This window comes from Oxyura jamaicensis, chromosome 2 (assembly GCF_011077185.1).
Source record: "Oxyura jamaicensis isolate SHBP4307 breed ruddy duck chromosome 2, BPBGC_Ojam_1.0, whole genome shotgun sequence".
In the NCBI taxonomy this organism is placed as follows: Eukaryota; Metazoa; Chordata; class Aves; order Anseriformes; family Anatidae; genus Oxyura; species Oxyura jamaicensis.
In genome coordinates this window covers 96,310,806-96,330,488 of record NC_048894.1, presented here as the reverse complement: position 1 = coordinate 96,330,488, position 19,683 = coordinate 96,310,806, and the positions used below count along the sequence as shown (strand labels likewise).

The window sequence follows — 19,683 nt, the reverse complement described above, 5'->3', positions numbered from 1 at the left end:
TTTTTTTTTTTTTCCTGTGTTAATTTCTACCTATTTCTTCAGTGAAACAGAGCTGAGGCTGTCCCATGTTTTGAAAAGGACATCATAGCATTTTGGCCATCTAATGATCATGAAAGAATTCCTGCTCTTCAATCCTTTTTTTCAATTTTTATTTTTTCCTTTCTTCCGTACTACTCTCACTTGGATGTTGATCATTTGCCATCAGGCTATTGATAATTTGCCTTAGCTTTGATATTCTGCTCGAAGATGCTCATTGCTTGGGGTGGGAATTTGTACTCCTGGTTGGGTAATCTTTGTACCCAACCAAGAGTACCATTTGTACTCTTGCTAATAAAGACTGTAATCGGGTTGTGGTCACTGGTCTCTGAACAGCCGTCATTCCAGTCCAGTGACAAATTCATCTTCATTCAATAGGAAGGAACTCTTTTGCATAATACATATTGCATGGAAAACAAATTTTAAAAAGTACCTTGTTTTTTCATGTATGGAGTACGCTTACAATTTTGACATTCACTGAAATTGTACATCTCTATATTACTTAATTTTTAAAAAAGATACACAACAAGCTTCTCCTTTTGTCTTCTGTATAATAAAGACGGGATAAATGCTGAGGAAGACCCTTAATATTATTATAGGCCAAAAGTATGATGTCTTTTTATTTTACCTTTTTTGTTTTGTTTTGTTTTGTTAGACTTTTTCCCTTCCTTCTCTTCCTTCTTAGAATGTGTGATGGAAGGGTTTTACCATCTAAAAAATCCTCGCACAAAAACTGTGTGAAGATGAACATACACAACCAAGCTTTGTAAATGATCTTCTACGATCTGTGATCACTTGCATTCCCCGGATTTTCTGATTTGGTTTGGTTTATCGTCTTTAAGTTTGATTGACATCTTCCTGTCTTTATCCTGACTGACCATTTTGATCCAGGCTGACCATTTGACCAGACGTGGCAAAGCGCTTCCACAGCAGGAATCACTGGAAATTGAGTTAGCTGAAGAAAAACCAACTAAACGCTCGATCATCACAGTTGAGGAGCTGACAGAGGTAGAACGTTTAGAGGATCTGGACACCTGTATGGTAAGACACATTTCCTCAGCCTGTTTGGTTTACAAATTACTGGAAGACAAATGTTTTTAGAAGTGCCATTTGGCTGTTTCATAGTGTCAGGAAACAGAAGGTAAGTTGGCTTCTGGAAGAAAAAAAATATGTTAGCTTGTGAACATTTTGTCTGAGTTACATATTGCTGCTAAGCAAAGGAAAAGCTTTTATTTTTATTTTTTTTTTCACTTTTCTTTTCCTAGTACCTATTCAAGGGTCATTCTCTTGCATGCAGTGCTATAAAAACACTAATATAATAAATGTCTCTTTCATTGGCCACAGTTTCATACAGGTTCAGTTACAGAATAAATTGGACCATGCTATCCTTTGACAGCATGCTGATTTCTGCTTTTGTCTTCATTCTACTTGAGGTGGATTCATGTGAGCCATGACAAAAGTTGTCTCTGCCTGGAAGTCATATTTTTGGCCATGAACAGAAGTTGATGTTTTAAAATCAGTTTTTGGATGTATGGAAGAAGTCTTAAAACCTTAAGACCTGGCTGCAAGTGATCCTACAGGGCGAGCTTTTCAAAAGTAATTGAGTTAGGAGTGTGAGATTTAGTAAGAATGCTGAACATAGATCGTTCAAGTGCCTTATAAAATCCCATTGTGACTTTATAATAAAGATGGCTCCATGCCATCCTTTACAAGACGTAAACCCACAGAATTCCAAACCAATAGGTTGCTAACTGTTTTCAACCTCAAATTTCCCTCCACCCAGCTCAGTCTGTTGTGGAATTCTACTGCAAACAGGAATTTGAGGGAGCACTTCCATATCTTAACTTAGTCAGTCTGATAGGTGGCCACTGCTGCAAGTGATGGTCTTTCTCCCCTGCCCTCCTACCTGGCTCCTTGTCTGTGTGCTTTCACAAGAAGCTAAAATAGCAGAAAAAATGGGTTACATCTTTTCGTAGATGAAGTTCTGTTGATTCACCTCTTTGAATAGATTAACTGCAGAGTCAGACAAATACAGCTGAAGGGAAGGAGCAGGATTGCTCTTTTCTGCAGCAGCTATCTGTCGGTCTGGCTTAAGTACAAAATGGAAGCACACCAATGTTGGAAGTACCAGCTTTAAATAGTTCTCTCTCCCTTCCAAATCTCGTACCTTACCAACAACATCTGATTTGATGCAATATTTGTCTGAACATCACAAATCCCTGTGAGGCATGTGTTGTGGACTGCATCAGCTGGCTCATCAGTGGTACTATCCAGTTCCACAGGCTTTCTGTAGCTAACATTCAGTAATCATTTGGAATCCTAAATCCTGTGGGAAGGAGACATTCCAGTAAAATATTGAGCATCTGAACCCTGTATCTGTAAGTTATTTTTCTGCACGCTGGCTTTGTATGTAGAAAAATAAACCGAACGCTCATTTTGGCCCCCACCTTCTCCCTTTAAATTTATTCTTGCAGGTTGTAAAAAACAGTCATACAGAAAATTTTAAAAATAGCTCTTGTCTCTACCTCACATCACCATGGTTATAGGAAAGAATCATATCGCTGTGTTGTTATCTTTCGCTTTGGTCATATTAAAATAATGGAAATGTGATGATGTCTACACTCTAAAAGATGCATTAGATGTTAACTGTACTTACCTTGAGAAGTGTTTATATATCTCTTCATTCGCCCTCATCACACACAGAGATTCAAACACCTCTGTGACCCAGATTCTCAGCAATACCTAATTTCTAAAGAGAATGAAGCACGAGGCGGTAATCTTAGCCAGTGCTAAAGAATCCATTTATTAAAATCTGCAATCATTTTTTAAGAGCTGCTTTTTGCATCCTGGGTGCAAGTGATATTGGTTGCTGTTGTAAAAATACACAGAAAAATAGATAGCCCCAGGAGGCGGAGTAATACAGGTATTTTTACTGAGCTAGTGCTCTTTTTACTACTAAAAGCATCTTAAGAACAGATTTCTTACCTGAAGTTACTAACTTCACCTAGAAGGACTGCACTTCACAAGTCATGTATTTAAGCTAATGGAAAATTGTATGGATTTCACATACTGTCTTAGAAAAAATCACCAGATTTGTGGCATTTAAGCATCACGCAGATTGCATGGAAATGAGCAACCTTCTGAAGGGGATAGCAGTAAGTGCTTTGTGAGCTGGTCAGTGCAGGAAACGGATACGCTCCTGATAGATTTTACTAGGAAGAGAAACATATGGTTTTATGAACTGGAATTATGAACCTAATTTCCTTTGATTATTTTCAATCTTAAATGAGAAATAGCTATTTAGATCCCGCATCCCAAATGGCATTAGTCCAGAAGACTGCCTTGTTTAGCCACTGGAAATCCCTAAGCACATCTTTGCAGTGTGAGTAGCTGGTGCACCTGGCTGTGTATTCTGCAAACCTCAAACGGGAAACCTTGATCTGCAGCTTGGTGTTCTGCATGTTTGTGCACCTATCTCCTGTTATCAAAAGATTATTAAATATGCAATGAGACTCATCGTGTTGCTGGGATGGGAAAACTCTCCTCTTCTGAGCAGTTCATTTTCCACAAACGTTTACTACTTTCCTCAAGTTATTTGTGAAAATGTTTGGGCAAGAAGAGATTTTGGGCTTGTTGGAGAGGCGCTGAGCTTGTACCGCCATTTTGGTGGAGCTGGTTTTTATCTCCTCAGTTGCAAAACTGGATTCATGTGCAAGTCCATTATTTTTAGCAAGCCTGTTATTCTCTTTGTTCTTATTTTCTTCAACAAGCCTTTTGAGGATCGGTTTTCTGGCTGAGGCAATGTATTCAACAGCTCGTTGTTATGCACCAGCCCCCCTTGAAACTGTATTTGAATAAATTGGAGAAAATCTCTGGGTTCAGTTCTGATTTTTGGCTGGTCTGATGGTTACAGACTGATTGTGAAGCTCTGAAACAAGGTGAATAATTTTGAGTGAGGTAGGTGTATTTGGAATAAAATGCTTATGAGCTATTTGTTCTTATACACTGTTTGAAATTGGAAGACAGGAAGATTTGTTTATACAAGTTGGACTGCCAGGGTACTGGTCTGAAACTTCAGATGATGGAGACACAGCAAACAAACAGGTACTGGTCTCTTATAAATCCTACCCATATGTTCTCAAGCAGGGTGGAGAGTTGGCTGCAGCCCAGGGGATATCCGTGCCAGAGTGGAGTTGCCATCCATTCACTTCTGAGTTTGATATGTCTCAACTGATAAGACAGAATTAAATATTACAAATGTGCCTTTAAAATGTAGCACTGGGGAGGGGAAAAAAGAAAACAACAGGATTTTTCAATCTTATTTCTGTTTTTATTTTTTGTTGTGGGAATTAGGACATACTAAATAGCATACAGTAACTGAGTAGTTAAAGCTGATTAGCTTCAATGTAGGATATGGTTCTCATCCTAGCCTTCAACTGTGTCCAGGGAGCCCAAGATAGGAAAGACTTGTCAGTTGTATCAGAGTTTGCTAGTCCATTAAAGGAGTTGTGAAGAACGCTGAGGGTGATTGAGTGGTCCAGTGTGGGACATGGTAGCTTGAACGTTACTGACTCGAGAACCTCTGATCTCCCAGAGCCACAGTGCAGTAAACTGATGCTTCCAAAATCTACAGCTGTCTTAGTTGTCTACATTTAATTAGAGCTGCATCGATGGTAATAAGTCATTACATAAAACTTGCATGCAAATAAAATGGAATGTAAAATCTTTATGCCAAAAATTACTTGTTTTTCATAGATTAAAGGAAAAACTGTGGCCTGCTTTTCAAAGCTTAGACTCAATCAAGAATGAACTTCATAAAAGAGTAGATTTTTTCAGAATGTTTGTGTGTATATGGCAACTGATATATTTTAAAATAATACATGCATTTTAAAACTAACTCTAAACAAAACGCCCCTTTTACTGGGGTTGAATATCATGTATCTTGGTACTTGTAATTGTTTAGTTAGATACCAGCTGATTTTGTTGGGTGTAATGCATCTAATTGTAATTTATTCTTTTATAAACGTTAGTTGTTTGCAGAAATAAGAGTTATTGAATAGTGCTTAATTCCTCAACAAAAAGTGACAGTGCATCTTTGTTAGATTGTTAGTTGCATTGTAAAGGCCTTTTTAATTTTGTCTGTTTTTAAATTCTCAATCTAAAAGCTTGAGGCAGGCTTTAAAACAGACCATTCCCTGTTAGTTCGCTGTATCTCCATCATTTGAGGTTCCATACCAGTATTTGGTTTTCAGAATACGAAAAGCAGGTCCCCAGAGCTAAGCCGCCGTATAAAGAAAAGTTTTGAGGGCCGTAGCTTTTTTACTAGAAATCTTTGTACTCTTCCTCTTTAAAATATCCATTTCGGTTCTATATTGTTATTAATATAGTCAGTGACAAGCATACAGCCATGCCAAGTATTTTTTTAGAGTAAAGCAGAGGTCACTTATTTGCGTTATGAAGGGGCATGATAGGAAGTTGTTAGAAAAATGAAGAGGAATTGTAGGTTGTAATACACAACAAATCTGCTTATTAAATCATCTTTAAAGGATTTCAGTGAAAGATTGAAATGCTGGAATGGTAAACTATGTATTTGCAAAACTGCTTGTAGCTAATAGGAAAGGACTGCCTGTGATGAATGTTGAATCTTAGTAATTTCTCATCGATCTCTAACTTTAACCATAGAAATGTTGCTGTGGCTTTAATGGAGGAGGAAAGCTTCTTTAGAAACAAACAAAACACAAGCAAACAAAACAACGATAACAAAAATCCCATGTGGATTATATTAATATTTTAGCTCTTACTGAACAACAGGTTTCACCTGTACAGTAGGAAAGATAATTTGCAGAACTAACAGAACTTTTGTAGGGAGATAACATGTATTTTTTCCTGGAAATGGGCTAACCACCCAATGTCAAAAATTTAGCACATTGAGTTCATATCCAGATGCAGACCAATCAATCCATAGGTACTGGAAGACTAAGTGTATGTAGATCTCAGTGTTTTCAGAGAAAAGTGAGAAATTTCATTCACCACACCAAAATTCAGAAAACTCACAAAGCACTACCTGAAAGCCCCATATCCCCAAAAGCCAAAACAAATTAGAGCAACAGAAATCCCTCCAGTCAGTTTCCCTAGAGGATGGAGAAAAGGTAAAGTTGTGTTCATACGTACACGTGTGCTGATGCTGTAGGAAGAAAAGCTGAAATATGTAGGTCCCTAACCTACTACCACATCTGATTCTTGATGTTCTGTTGCCTGCAGCAGAATTCTCTCAGGCATAGATAGGCAGCTTTTTGGAAGAAAGACTAAACACTTGCTGGAAAAAAAAAAAAAAAAGTCTTTAGCTCTACAAGCAGCTTAATCCAGCAAAAACATTGTTCTGGCTGTAAAGGGCATTTCCACTTCCCCTGTACACAGTTTCTTCTTTCCAGCCCACACACGCACGCTTGTACTAGAGTTCATGCAGCCACGCTACAAACTGGGTGTGGGAATTGATTCAGCTTAAAGTTAGGCTTTTTACAGAGGATTCCTTTGCTGGGTCAGTTTTCAGGGTGCCTGGTCCTTTGGTTGAGTGCAAGGAATGAGCAGCCAGGGATGAGGGCATTGGCAGCAGCCCGGATGAATGCCAGATGGAATCGGTGGGGACACCTCAGCTTCTCTCTTACATACATTAGCAGAAAAGGGCCGTTTATGTACAGCAAATACAGTGCTTTGTGGGGAGCTAGGAATTGGCATAATGACATATGAGAGTATTCTTGGCTTCTGAAAAGGATCCATCACAAGCCTGCCAGCAAATCTACCTCTGTGGGAGACTAGTAATATTTCTGACTCAGCCCAAACTAGGGCAGCGTATGAAAACATCACCAGGAGGCACACAGCACAGGCTACGCCTTCCCCAAACATACAGCACTAAGTCTGAGAAAGCAAGAGACAAAGGGAGCTGGTGTGATCATTTGGCAGAATCCGGGAGTATCTTGTTCATTTGCAAGTTTGTGTGTTTGTACGTTAGCCTAACCATTACTATTATGATTACATTAAGTTTAATTGCAAATATTTGATACCCATTGCAAAAATATTTGTTATCTTTTCCTGAGTGCCTTTACGTATAGTTTTGCAGTGACCTTACAACCCTTAGAGGTCCTTACCTGTGGTTGTTCAATGCCCGTGACATGTATTGAACACACACTACAGTCTCTTTCAGGCTCATGAGGGGTTACGTGTTGCCAGCTGAAACAATTTAAAAGATTACTGACTTTCATTGCCTTTTCCTGGTGTCTCTGAGTGGAAGGAGGTGATGGATAATTGCTATAGAATATATTTTTCTTAAACCAACGGAGATTTCCGAGGGAGAGTCTGGAGTTCTTTCTCACAATTTAGGGTACGTTGTTGCTGCAATGTGAACTAAAGGAAGGAAATGATAAACTGCTTCTAGTAATAGCACTACATGCTTGGGTTTAAATAAATAAATAAAGTGCAGACTGTTTTCTGCTTAGATTAAAATGAATATCTTGAACTGCTGTTGGGCGTTCTGTTTGCATCGTGACACTTCTTTATCATGAGCTTGTCTTCCCCCAGTAGTGATGCTATGTTTTGCATGAATAGACCCAGACATACGGAGGGTGGAGAGGAGGCTGTGTAGGTTTGTCTTTTGTGGCAGTACTTGTCTTGCAGATACGGAGTTTCCATCATTTTGTTTCACATGGAGAAAAAGTCATGTTAAAGGAACATTCAAAGTGCTTGCTGAAAACTTGAGGATTTAGCTCTCCTGCCGTGGTTTTAAGAGGGAGATTGCTACTAAGACGTTAGTTTGTGGCTGACAAAGGTGGTGTTCATGTAGCTGTGAAATCTACAGATCATGCCACCCCCAGCTGCTCTGTCCCCTCCAGAATTCACTTTTCCACAACCCCTGTTTAAAAAAAACTGCTCGGTACTTCCCATGGCAGATTAGCAAGAGCTCCTTTGGAGGAGTTCTTGGCAAAAGGAGCCCTCAGCAGGGGGACAGTAGCAAAGAGCTTGAGAATAACCTCTGGTGGTGCTGCTCCTATAGCACACATCTGTCTGCAGCCTTAGTGCTTCTTGATTCAATTCATATTCATATTCAAGAAGGCAAATTGACCTTCTCAAGGGATTGAGGAGCTTTCAGTATAGATTCGACTGCTTTTTGATTCTGCCAGTGTCTCAGACGAATAGCTTGGTCCAGGTTACTTGTCTGCATTGTGTGGAGCAGGCTTGTTTACTCTGAAAGCTGGAAAGCCTCCTAAAAATAGCACATGCACAATTCTGTCTTACTGGGAGTGCTTCGTTGCTCCAGTTGCATCCAGAACAGGAAGCTTGCGATTTTCTGCTTGGCAAGACTGAGACCTCATATTGTGGGGGTAAGGAACAGTTGCTCTCAGGAAGAAGAGAGAGAGTGTCAGAACTAAGGAAGCTGGTTATAGAGTGCTATTAGATTTTGCTAAATTTTGTCATCAAAAAAGGAGGCTAAAATGAACTAGATTACTGGAATCAGAAATTATAAAATAAAGCAGGTGTGCACAGTGCTGGGAGGCTGGGAGAGAGCTTCTGAGTCATCAAATCTCATCCCTGCTATCACAGACAACTGTGTCACATAATCCTATATAAAAATTTATCATGCTTTCTCTCAGAACATTTCTCTCAAACTAGAGGGAAACTTAGAGGTGAATAGATTCTTTTTTCTCTGTTATTCAGGTCAGCTAAATCCTCGTTGCAAAATGGTGGGTATCTCCCTGCTTTAAGATCTTACTTCATGGGAGTAAAGATTAAATTACTGTGAATTTTTGAAGTCAGAAGTGATGACAGGATTGGAATGCTGATCTGAAACCAAAAGCACATAAAGTGGTGAAAAAAAGCCCTCTAAGCAGATGTTGAAGAAAACTAAAAGCATTGAGCAGAAAAGGAGGACAACGTGATAGAAGAGTCAGGATAGCTTCATTCAGAGCTGATCTGAACATCTTTTTATCTTGTACATAGTAGCTGTGGTCATTTCCAATACCATGGTATTTGGATATTCCAGGGAAAGCTCATGCCTATGTGCTCCAGGTAACTGCAGTATTTGCTAGTTTGTTGCTAGCCAGCTTTTAATTCTTCACATGCAGGTGAGCAGTTCTGTTTTGCAGGGTAGGCATCTTCCGTTTCTTGCCTGGTGTTTCTGTCTCCCCTAGGCTTGTGTGCTGTCCCATGACTGTCTGGCCATCCATCATTATTAAAATCACAGAATCACAGAATTTCTAGGTTGGAAGAGACCTCAAGATCATCGAGTCCAACCTCTGACCTAACACTAACAGTCCCCACTAAACCATATCAAAATCATGAGTCCCATTTACGTGCTAGCTCTGTGTAGACCAGCCTTCGAGTTTTGCCATCCTCTATTTGGTAATTATGATTGACCCTGTCTGTCAGTTTGTTTTAGAGAAGAAACTGTGGTTTCAAAACAGAATATCTGTCTACTCAAACATTTCTGCCTTCCAAACAAGGAATAGAGTATTTGCTAGTTCCCTATTAAGATAGAGGCAAATTTCAGGGAGAAAGGAGCAGCAGCTCAGGTAAGCCTGAGAGAAAAAGAGTCCATCATAATTCTGAGCAGAGAAGCTACTAGTCTCCATCCAGGGTAATCTGCATCTGATTCTTTATGATGATTCTCTTCCCTTTACTGTTTCTCCTTTGAAATACCACTGCTGCAGAGCAAGCAAAACTGTTGCATCATCTGCCCTTAGCGGGTCCAATGATGGTGGGAAGATGACAGGTGGCTTTTGCCTGGGTGAATATTTCTCCTTTTGGGAGGCTTTTGTCCACCTCAGGGTGTTGAGAGAATGGAGAGGTACAGAAGTCATGCTGGGTCTCGGTCCTGGGAAGCTGTAGGGCAGCTAGGTACAGTTCCCATTCGGTAGGACCTTGCCTCAAACCTGCTTTAATGATGTTCTTGCCCAGGGTACCTGATACAGTCATTGTCTTTAAAGAATTGCCTGAGAATATCTTAAACAACTGCCCGTGCCTCACTGTTTGCTGAGATCAAGAGCTTTTCCATCTTACTATATGGAAGTTTGGGTCACGAACCATGTAATTTTTGAATTAGCATTTGCTAGATGAAGGTAATGAACAAACATAAGCAAGGCAGCTTAAAAAATGGTTTGTGCTATCTGATCTGCAGCAGCTCCCCGTTTTGTACTTAATTTTTAAGTAAAGTAAATCAGTTGGAACCGTCCTGTTTGTTTATTTTCAGCTGCTGCAGAAGATGCTGTTAGCCTCTTCATCAGCAACTGGAAAGCAGCACTGATAATGCTGGGAATTGCTTTTTCTCTTGCAGGTGACATAGTTGCAGGCAGGCTTCCTTGCGGGATAATCATTCAGAGCAAGAAATAAAAGATTCATTTTAATAGTTTGAGGAACTGCTTAGTTTAACTAATGCACCTTTTTTTTTTCTTTTACTTTCCATAATAAAGGCCTTGGATATCCACATGCAGGAATATTTATTAGCAGAAATTTTACATGACTTGAAAGATGAAAGTGCAGAATTATTAATTACAAGATTACACGGAAATATTTGGCAAAATATCGTACAGTCCATGAGCCATGTTTCAGCAAGTAGGAGAACAAAAAAAGGTTTATTGGCTAGCAAAATGAAAGAGCTCAAGGCTGAGTCTATTGAGCTTATTTTACTGCAGCACTACACTTTTTCTTCCAGAAAATGTTACTGTACAAAGTAACTGTAAAGGTCAGGCTGGTTTAGATGAGACTAACTGAATTAATCTTGAACCACAGCTCTTTCTCTAGAAATTTAACTCTTAGGGAGGGCAAAGAAAAGAAGCAGACTCCTTAAATTCATGCGTGGATTATTTGTATAAATGTACAGTATCTATATAAACGTACAGTATCTATATAAATGTACAGTACTTCCGTATAAAGGACGAAACAGTGAAATAAAAGGTCAGGACTGGGTCCTCTGCTGGTGTAAAAATGCCATAGCCACTGCATTCAGGACAGCTGTGCCAACAGCAGCCTGTCACAGGTTGGCCTTGGTTTCCAAACTGTGTATTAGTGGCTGTGCTCTCTTCCCTCCTCTAAAACACTCGGTTGGCTCTCCTGTGTTCTGGCATTGCAGTTACCTTCCCAAGGACAATGGCACTCCACGGGGAGATTCTAAGGGTGGTGATGGTTCCGGACATCAGCATTGCTGGTGGGAAATACATCACTGAATATCTGCAAGCTATGCTGAGGGTTTTACCATGGAAATCACGTTATAAAACCTTCAGTGGGTGAAGCAAGCAGTAGCACCTTCCAAGTTTCTAAGACTTTTATTGGGATAGTAAGATACCTGTGTGTCCAAAAATTCAGATACAACAACAAAAAAACACAAAGTTGGTCTGCTCTGTTTTATGACAAGCACCTGAAGGTTGTTTGTCCTGTTTCTGAATGAGACAACAGTTGTGTGGCATCCCTGTCAAAGGTAGTTACTAGAGGAACCGTGGGAAATGGTGATTGGAATGATATCGTGGCAGCTTAACAAGAAAACAAAACAAAAACAAAAACACCACAAAATGAGGACTTCTGACGAGATGCCAGTTACCAAGACATGGCCTGCAAAACACATACATCTGAAATAATTTAGCAATGGTTTTAAATGTTCTGGGAGTAGGCTCCCTGCGGTGCAGTCAGACTGCTAGGTGGCTTCAGGCAAGTCCCTTCGCCTCTGCTTTGCTTAATGGTGTTCCTTGTCTAACCTTTTTGCCTGCCGCGTGCTTCCCTCTCCTCCTTCTCCCTCCTTACTCAAGCTGTTGAGCACCTTTTAGCTTTTAAGCAGCTCAGGAGTTGCACTCAGGTGAGATCACTGGAGCCTGGAAGGTGGGAACTTCCATAGGTCCTTGCTAGGACCAGGACCACGAGCTGCAAACTTCCCCAAACCTGGGATTGTTTCCTGGTATGTGCAGAGCTTTGCATTTTGGTCCTAATCTCACATCCAGCTGCTTGTATAATATAAATAACCTCCCCGCCTATATGCATTACCTACACAGAACATGCTGGAGTGCTACCAAGAGCACTGCCTGAAAGAGAAGCTGCATTGCAGAATGGTTTCTCAAGTGTGCTGGAGATTTATTTCTAAGAAGGTTTTGTTTTCAGTGATGTTTCTCTCAATTCTGCAGTCTCTCGGGGAGCCTCAGACTAGTCCTAGTGAATGGTAGCATAGAAGATGGGCGGGAGAGAGAACATGGGGTCTGGCAGGGAGATGGGGAGAGGGAGAGAAAGGATAGCATACAGAAACAGGAGTAATGAGGAGGTTTGCCTGAATCACTGTTAGATGAGAACTCCTGCACAAATTTTAAGATGGTAAGAGAAAATAAAAATAAAACCCTGAGGACAGTTGGAAAAAAAGTCCTTTGACTGGTTCTGCGTGCACCAGTGCTGCTTGTGCCATTCAGAGATTGCCATCTGATCCCTAAAACTTCTAGCTGCAGCTAAGCTTAGAAGTATGAACTGTGACAAGTTGGTCATTACTGCTGAAAATGTCAAAGCATTGAATAATTGACCTTAGTGCCTCCTCAACAACTAAATGATGAACTTCGTGTTATGAGCAAGCTGTTTTCAGGGCTGGTAATTAAACCCCAGAGCAATACACATTTAAAAGTGCAGCGCTTCCTTGCTGAGCAGTTTAAACCAGAGCACGAATATTGACTTCTGCCACAAACACTGTACAAATATCTGCAGTTCTCATTCGACTTAAAGACAAAGCCACACTCTAATAACTGTTTTCTCTTACTCTAAATTGAGAAGGAGTGTGACTGGATGGGTAATCTGCCACCGCAGAGATGGGTTATGGGATTGCTTCATTTCATAAGATGGCTGTGCTTTTTTTTTTCTTTATAAATTTTGGAGGGGAGAGGAAAGGTTGTACTTTATTAATGGCATGGCATCATTCTAATGTGCCAAAAGTGCTCGAAAGGTCTGCACCTCTAAACCCTCATATGGAAAGGAGAAATACTGTCACTTTGGATCTCTGTGTTAGTAGGATGATTTCAACCTTAAAAGAGCATACCTGCATTCCTTTTCAGTATTTCAAGAGAGGCTTGGTTTTGTTTTCCACAGTCTCCCACTGTCCACAACAAACTACAAATCTGTAATGTAGAAGCCTCCTTCAGACTAGGAAATATCAGAATAAGACTTCTCTCTCACCACTCGTTCCAGCAAATTGAAAAAACACACAGTAAATTAGGACAGCAGGTGGCAGGTTGGCACCATTGGTGAGTGCCATATACTGGAAACAAACATCTGAAAATCTGAGTTTGTCCCAGTACAGATAAAGCAAAAGAGATCACATCCATCTCTGATTACCCCTGGAAACACGAAGTATATAGCACCTCCAAATGCAAAGGATTTTTACCTCATTCTTGCATGACACCTTTCCTGCTAAGACTTTTAAGTGTTTTGGCTTTAGTTTTCTTTATTTTGGTGAGCTCTGGTTTTGCCTCCTTTCCTGAAAACTGCTATTGCTTTGTCTTCCCCATTCATATTCTTTTTTCTTTCTTTTTTGCTGCATGGAGACTCTCTGCTGTACAAGTGTAAGTATTTTTTTAGCTCTGCTGTTTCTGGCCTACTTGTTTGCGTTTTTGTGCTCCATTTGCCTCTGTACTACTGTGTGAGTCTCCTGGGAGACTCTAGTGCCATCCATCTGCACGTACAAAAAGAAATAGGCAGCGGTTTAGGAATGAGACTGGATTTTACAAGAAGGCTCAGCCAGCACAGCGTTTGAATTTAAAGCATCTCTTGACTTTGAGACCAAACCAAAGCAGAGTGCTGATGAGATCTAAGCAGGAGTGTTACTGCTCAGAAAGAGAACCTATCGCTTGGGTTTTCAGTTCAAGCATCACACAGCTTGATGAAACAACGGCTCAAGAGAGGGAGCATAAACTAGGGTTTTCTTGACATAGCAAGTTCCAGGTGGAAGAGATGTCATGTGTTATCTCTGGGTTTGGTCAGGTGTGTTTTCTTTGTCTGATTGAATCGCTTTGAAATTTTGAATGCTCTTCTCACCCCTAATGCCTTCTCAAAGCTGAAAATCCGTATGTAGTTTTGCAGGAAGGAGGACTGGGAGGAGATGGGTTGGGGAGCTGAATTTTGAGAGGGGGGAGAAGTTGTTCATTAATGCAAGTCTTTCAAGAGGGGAATGACGGGAGAGTCATGGAGCATCTCTATTAGGATTGAATAGAAATGATTCTGGAGGAGGAGGAGAGAAAGATGGGAAAGAGCACATCCCTGAGCCCTGAGAGTAGTTCCCATTAACTGTATCATCAAGGAATGTCGTGTCTAAGACCCTGTTGCTAAAGGCATGTGATTTTCTAGCACTGGAAACAAAGCTTCAAGCATTTAAAATGTGATCTTAGTTGTTGTTTTTAAGCCCCAAGATACTGATGTTCTTCCATATTCGGTAATATAATGTAAAAAAAACTCAACAGTGTTCAGATACCTATGTGAAGAAGGGAGTCGAGAAGAAATCTGGAGCAGTGATCCATTTAAGAAGAGATCCTAGGAGTTTAAAGGTAGCTTGGACACACAAAACTAACTCTGAAGTGGCTTCTATGTACACCTGAGGGGTAACTCCATGGAGCCATCTCCAGAGAGAGCTGTGGCATGAGTGCAGGCAGACCTCTACGAGGGCTTCCAAGAAATAGAGGTACACAGTTAATCTTTTGAGCTGTTCTGCCAGGCAGCCTGCAGTGTGCTCACAGAAAAGTAGGCAAAGCAAGGAAAAAGTTCAGGAGGTGGCCTGCTGTGGTGGAAAGTCGCTGGAAGATGTGGAAGCTGTCAAGGAGGGGAGGCTGATGCCAACAGCTATTCCCCTGTACAGGCCTTGGGTTGAAAGGTGAGGCAGTAGAGCTGAGCTGTGTTTGTGTGGCCGGAGGTGGTTTGAAGGCACAAGGTGTGCGTGTGCCCAACCTGAGCTGCTTCCCTCAACTGTGGGAAGTGGGGCTCAGGCTGGGGAGGGCCAAGATCCTTCCCTAGGAGTTCAGACATGTCCTCTGATAGCGAGACGTGCTGTGCTGCTGTAGCGTGCTGCACGCTGGCTGAGATGCGAAGCAGAGATTGTGTAATATTTCATAGAAAGAGCACACTGGCCTATTTAAATTAGTTCTTTGACCCATTTTGTTCTGCATGCTATCTAGAAAGTTCACTTGGCAAGAAGCGTTTCATCTGTGCACTTCCTAAACAGGCTAGAAAACAGAAGGTTTTCCAATAAAAGTGTACGTGTAGCTGTTATATTCATGCTGTTAAAACAAACGGCAGGCATCTCTATCCCTCTGCCTTTGTCCCCAGCAACCAAGCTGCTGATGGATCATGCCAGGCTGACGGGAAGTTACAGAGATGATAAAGGGTTATGAGCACCAGCACAAGCTTTGCAGGGTCATCTGGGGGCTCTTCCTCATTTGGGGAGGAAGGTGAAGTCATCCTGTTCCTGGCAGTCAGAGGTATCTTGGAGAGTTAAGTCACTGCACAGGAGCCTCAAAACTTGCCCTGTGCTGTTCTGCATTGGTGCCCTGGGCCAAGGCAGGGCTCTCAGCTTGTCTGTGTTCATCCAAGAGCACTCTGGACATGGACGTGCAGTTATTGAGCTATCAGTAGCCTCTCGTCAGCCTTGTTTTCCTTCCTGATCTTCTTCAGCACATGAATCGCAGCATTATCCTGATGTAATTTCCAGTCGCACTAGCAGAAAGAAGTCTGAAGCAGACCAAAATGCATGTAAATATACATTAGCAGCAGAAATAGGTTGCAGCTGGAAGTGCAACTGGTGGTGACTCCTGATTGCTGTACCCCAAAGGCTGAGCTGCTTCAGCTCTTCATCGCATGAGATGCAAATGCCTTCAGCTGTTCCAGTTTTGGATGAGGCCAGTTTTATCATGAGATAAACCCTGCATTTGGCTTATTGCTAGCTCTCCAAGTAGTGCCTGACCTTTTGCTGCAGTAGCACTTTGCCTGCTCATTAGTTTCACGGTACGTTTCCTCAGGTAGCAAGCTATTCCCTGTCCGATCACGAAGTTACTTTATCATGAACTGATGCTTGTCAAATGTGGACGTAGGAACCTGCAGCTGAAGGTATCTTTTTCTCCCAGTGATGTTCATGGCAGCAGAAACACAGCTCTGTTGCATGGACAGTGCTATTACTGCCCACCCTGTAATCTGGCTGCCCTTTTCTGATGTTGAGAAGACAGGTAATACCTCCCCTGTTCTAAAAATCTGTCAAAACCCTGAGCAAAACCCTGTGAATGGTGACATAATAATCCTTCTCACTACTTCAGATGGGAGCATAAATTCAGTACATGTGAGCGTGGGCACTGAACTTTCCATAAGGAAAAACTATGAAATGCCTAAATTTAAAAATTCACGTTGTCTGAAGTTTCAGTGCCAGCTATGCCTTTTCTGGCTCTCTTAAGATTGATAATACTAAACTTGATTAACAATTCTGTTGATGAGTTGTGAGCCATAACAAAATCCAGCTTCCTGACTGGCTCTCCATGTATGAAGTCATTAGGTAGGGCTAGAAGGTAAGTGGAAGTATTGGAAGTATACAGATGCCATTGAAGCCAGCAAATATGACTCTGCCTACCACAAGGAGAGCCTATCTTTACTGGAGCCATGTAACTTTAAATTAACTCCTTAGGAAACATGCAGCTCAGCTTTTGGTTTACAAGTCTTAAAACGCTGAGCTATGTAAAGAGGTTCAGAATTGATGAGACATGGTTTCCTGTAGCAAAAAGTCTTTATTGCCACACAGACTTTCAGAAGAGTTCAGGCAAGAAAATAAGGGTAGCTTTCTTCCAAAAAATAACAAATCTAGGTCTTAAGTCTGGGTATTTGTGCTCTAAAGGCAACACATTCCTTTTTCTGGCAATGCGAAGGTGAGAAGAATAGCACGTAACTTACCAGAGATGCACTGAATGTAAGTAAAGGCAGCTTTACACCTTAGCATATCTAAAGTTGTGTGTTTGCTGGTGGTATCACTAACCCTGGCATGGTATTTATGGTATTTTGAAGGGCTGTATGCTCCAAGACTACATTTTCCTAGGGAAGCTTGGTGAGCTGTGTGACGGTATCCAGAGGCACAGACACCTCGATTTTAATCCTTCACAGAGGCATGTCACTAGCTGAGGAAGTGTATTTTGTATCAAAAGCAAAAGCCAGAGCAAGGAAGAGACAGTCCCAGGTATTACCATTAACTGTGCATAGAGGACACAGTAATTACTTAAGTTTTCTGTGCCTCATAATCCCATATGCAGAGGTGTGGTTTTAATAGTTACCTTGTTTTACAGTTGGGGATCAATGAGCTAATGCTTGGACAATTAAATTAATTTTCCTGTTTACAACCTAAGGTTTTAATGGGAAGAATAACTGCCTCCCTGCTTCATTTTCAAAGTCAGTTCAACAAAATGCCAATTTAGAAAAAGCTATGAATGTTTGAGAAGGGGAGGAAAAAAAAAACAACATTCCTTCCTGCTATTAAATCCAATCAGATCTCGAGAACAGATTTTCTGTGTAGAAAGGAAAAAGTGTTCCTAGTTATTTCTTCTGTCCGCTGAAGTCCTTTGTTTTTATTTTATTTTCACAGATGACTCCTAAGTCAAAACGGAAAAGCATCCACAGCCGAATGCTCCGGCCAGTGTCCAGAGCTTTTGGTAAGTGAGAATTTCATCAAGTCTTTCTGCTTCTTTTCTTGCTGATATTCTTCTAGATAGGTCTTTATTCAAAAGCACAGAAGACAATCCCTCCCTCCAGAGTGCATTTGAGGCCATGTTGCTTGCTTTGTTTTGTGAATCTTCTGGTGTGTCTGGTAGGAAATGCTTGCTCGCAGTGCTCTGTCTGCTCACAAACATGTTGTGGCTGAGCACGTTCTCTGAACGTATTCGTAACTGTTTACCCCAAAAGAGAGGAATGGCATTGTCTTTTTGTTTTAAACAGCATGTTAAGTCTAATTAGAAAGTTTTGATTTCTCTTAGAAATGGAATTTGATCTAGATAAAGCACTGGAAGAAGTACCTATCCATATAGAAGACCCACCGTTTCCTTCCAGCAGGCCAGACAAACGAACTTCTGGATTCATTTCAGAGCTGCCATCAGAAGAAGGGAGAAAACTCGAACACTTCACAAAATTAAGGCCCAAAAGGAATAAAAAGCAGCAGCCCAGCCAAGCAGCAGTGAGTCTACATTGAAATCCTGTTGGCAATGTTGTCTGTTGATTGCTTTTTGCCATGAGCCATGTCTTGCAAAGTGATGAGAACAAATGTTAAAGTTTTAAAAGCTATAAGCAACTTCTTAGTTTTTCTTCTGGTATTCATGTATTTCAGTGTGCAATCCCTATTACAAGCTTTTTGTCTTGTTTGACACAGCCTAAACCCAGGGTTGGTTTTATGCTTTTTAATTTACTTTTGTTTTCTAATGGAAGCAGTTTCTGGAAGTACATGGAGCTTTCACAGGAAGCTCATGAAATACCATGAAACATTTCAATTATATTGCAAGGGTTTAAGTCTTAATCTTTTTTTTCTGCCTGCTTTAAGACTTGGTAACTTGGCATGGATTCCTATTTCTCTCAGCTCTCAGAGGAGCTACCCTGTGACACCCAGCTTCCCCCAGCTCCCTAGCTGAAGGTGATGTTTGGGCCAGCAAATCTGCATAGTCACAGATCTGCTTTTCATGGGGGAGCCTGCCTTAGAAAAGCGAAACGTAGCACTATCTGTCTACGAAAGGCATTGGTGTGAACCCAAGTATACGTGTGTGGAGTTCCCACAGTTCCATTCCCTTGGCACACCACATCAATGAAGATTTATTTCTGTGATGGTATATCCTCAGGGTATGTAAGGACAGATCTGGAGGAGTTACAGAGCTATCTCCTGGCAACAGAGCAGAGCTGATATGATAAAATAACCCTTATCTAGGGGCAGATATTGCTTCTCTGAATTATAATGCCTAGTAATGAATGTCTGTGGCCTCGTCTGCTGCCTTAGGATTGTTGGAAGAGAGGACCCTTGAAAATCTCCTTAATGCTGGGAAAGATCACATAAGGCAGGTTTTTGCACCACTTGGGAGTGGAGAAACCTTGAAGCAAAGGGGGATATACAAGCCAACTTTCCATTCCCTTGCCCTTTACAGAGAAGGATAGAGGTAGCAGGAGGACAGACTGGTCTTCACGTTGTAGGGAAAATGCATCTGTGTTTACTCCATCTGATTCCGGCTCTGCAGAATGCACGTGTTTTCCCAATTGCTACACTTGCTTCCCATCTGAACTTACACAGTGCATCCTGTGCCATCTGTGTAAGGGTGGGGAAGGAGTAGGGGCATGGGAGGACAAGTGCTCTGCTAATAGGCTGGCGACCAGAAAGTAAAATGCCTTGCTTGACGGAAACAAAAAGCTTACCTCTTGTTAAGAGGAAGTGCTGCTTCCCATGACAACGCAATGTTCTGGGAACGCTCATCCATATTGAATTAATTAGGAAATAGGGGGTTAATAGTTGCTTTTTTTTTTTTTTTTTAACTGATAGTCATTTGTCCCTGTCTGGTTTTATGGACCATTTAATACCGTAGTAGTTCTGACTTAGTAACAAATCTAAACAAAACTTTAAAAGACTTGAAAAAAACTTAAAAGACTTGC

At 41.1% G+C, this 19,683-nt stretch overlaps 1 protein-coding gene across 10 annotated transcripts in view; it reads left to right on the top strand.

Moving 5' to 3' along the window:
* CARMIL1 (capping protein regulator and myosin 1 linker 1) overlaps positions 1-19,683 on the top strand; it is a 183,442-nt gene that overhangs the window by 143,671 nt on the left and 20,088 nt on the right. For 7 of the 10 annotated variants that reach the window (XM_035316851.1, XM_035316846.1, XM_035316847.1 and 4 more), the window contains 4 exons: positions 928-1,077; positions 13,590-13,607; positions 17,648-17,714; positions 18,036-18,232. In XM_035316851.1, coding sequence (XP_035172742.1) covers positions 928-1,077; positions 13,590-13,607; positions 17,648-17,714; positions 18,036-18,232 — 432 coding nt within the window. The remainder of the gene's footprint in view (positions 1-927; positions 1,078-13,589; positions 13,608-17,647; positions 17,715-18,035; positions 18,233-19,683) is intronic. The other 3 variants (XM_035316848.1, XM_035316850.1, XM_035316853.1) reach the window with 1 other exon arrangement.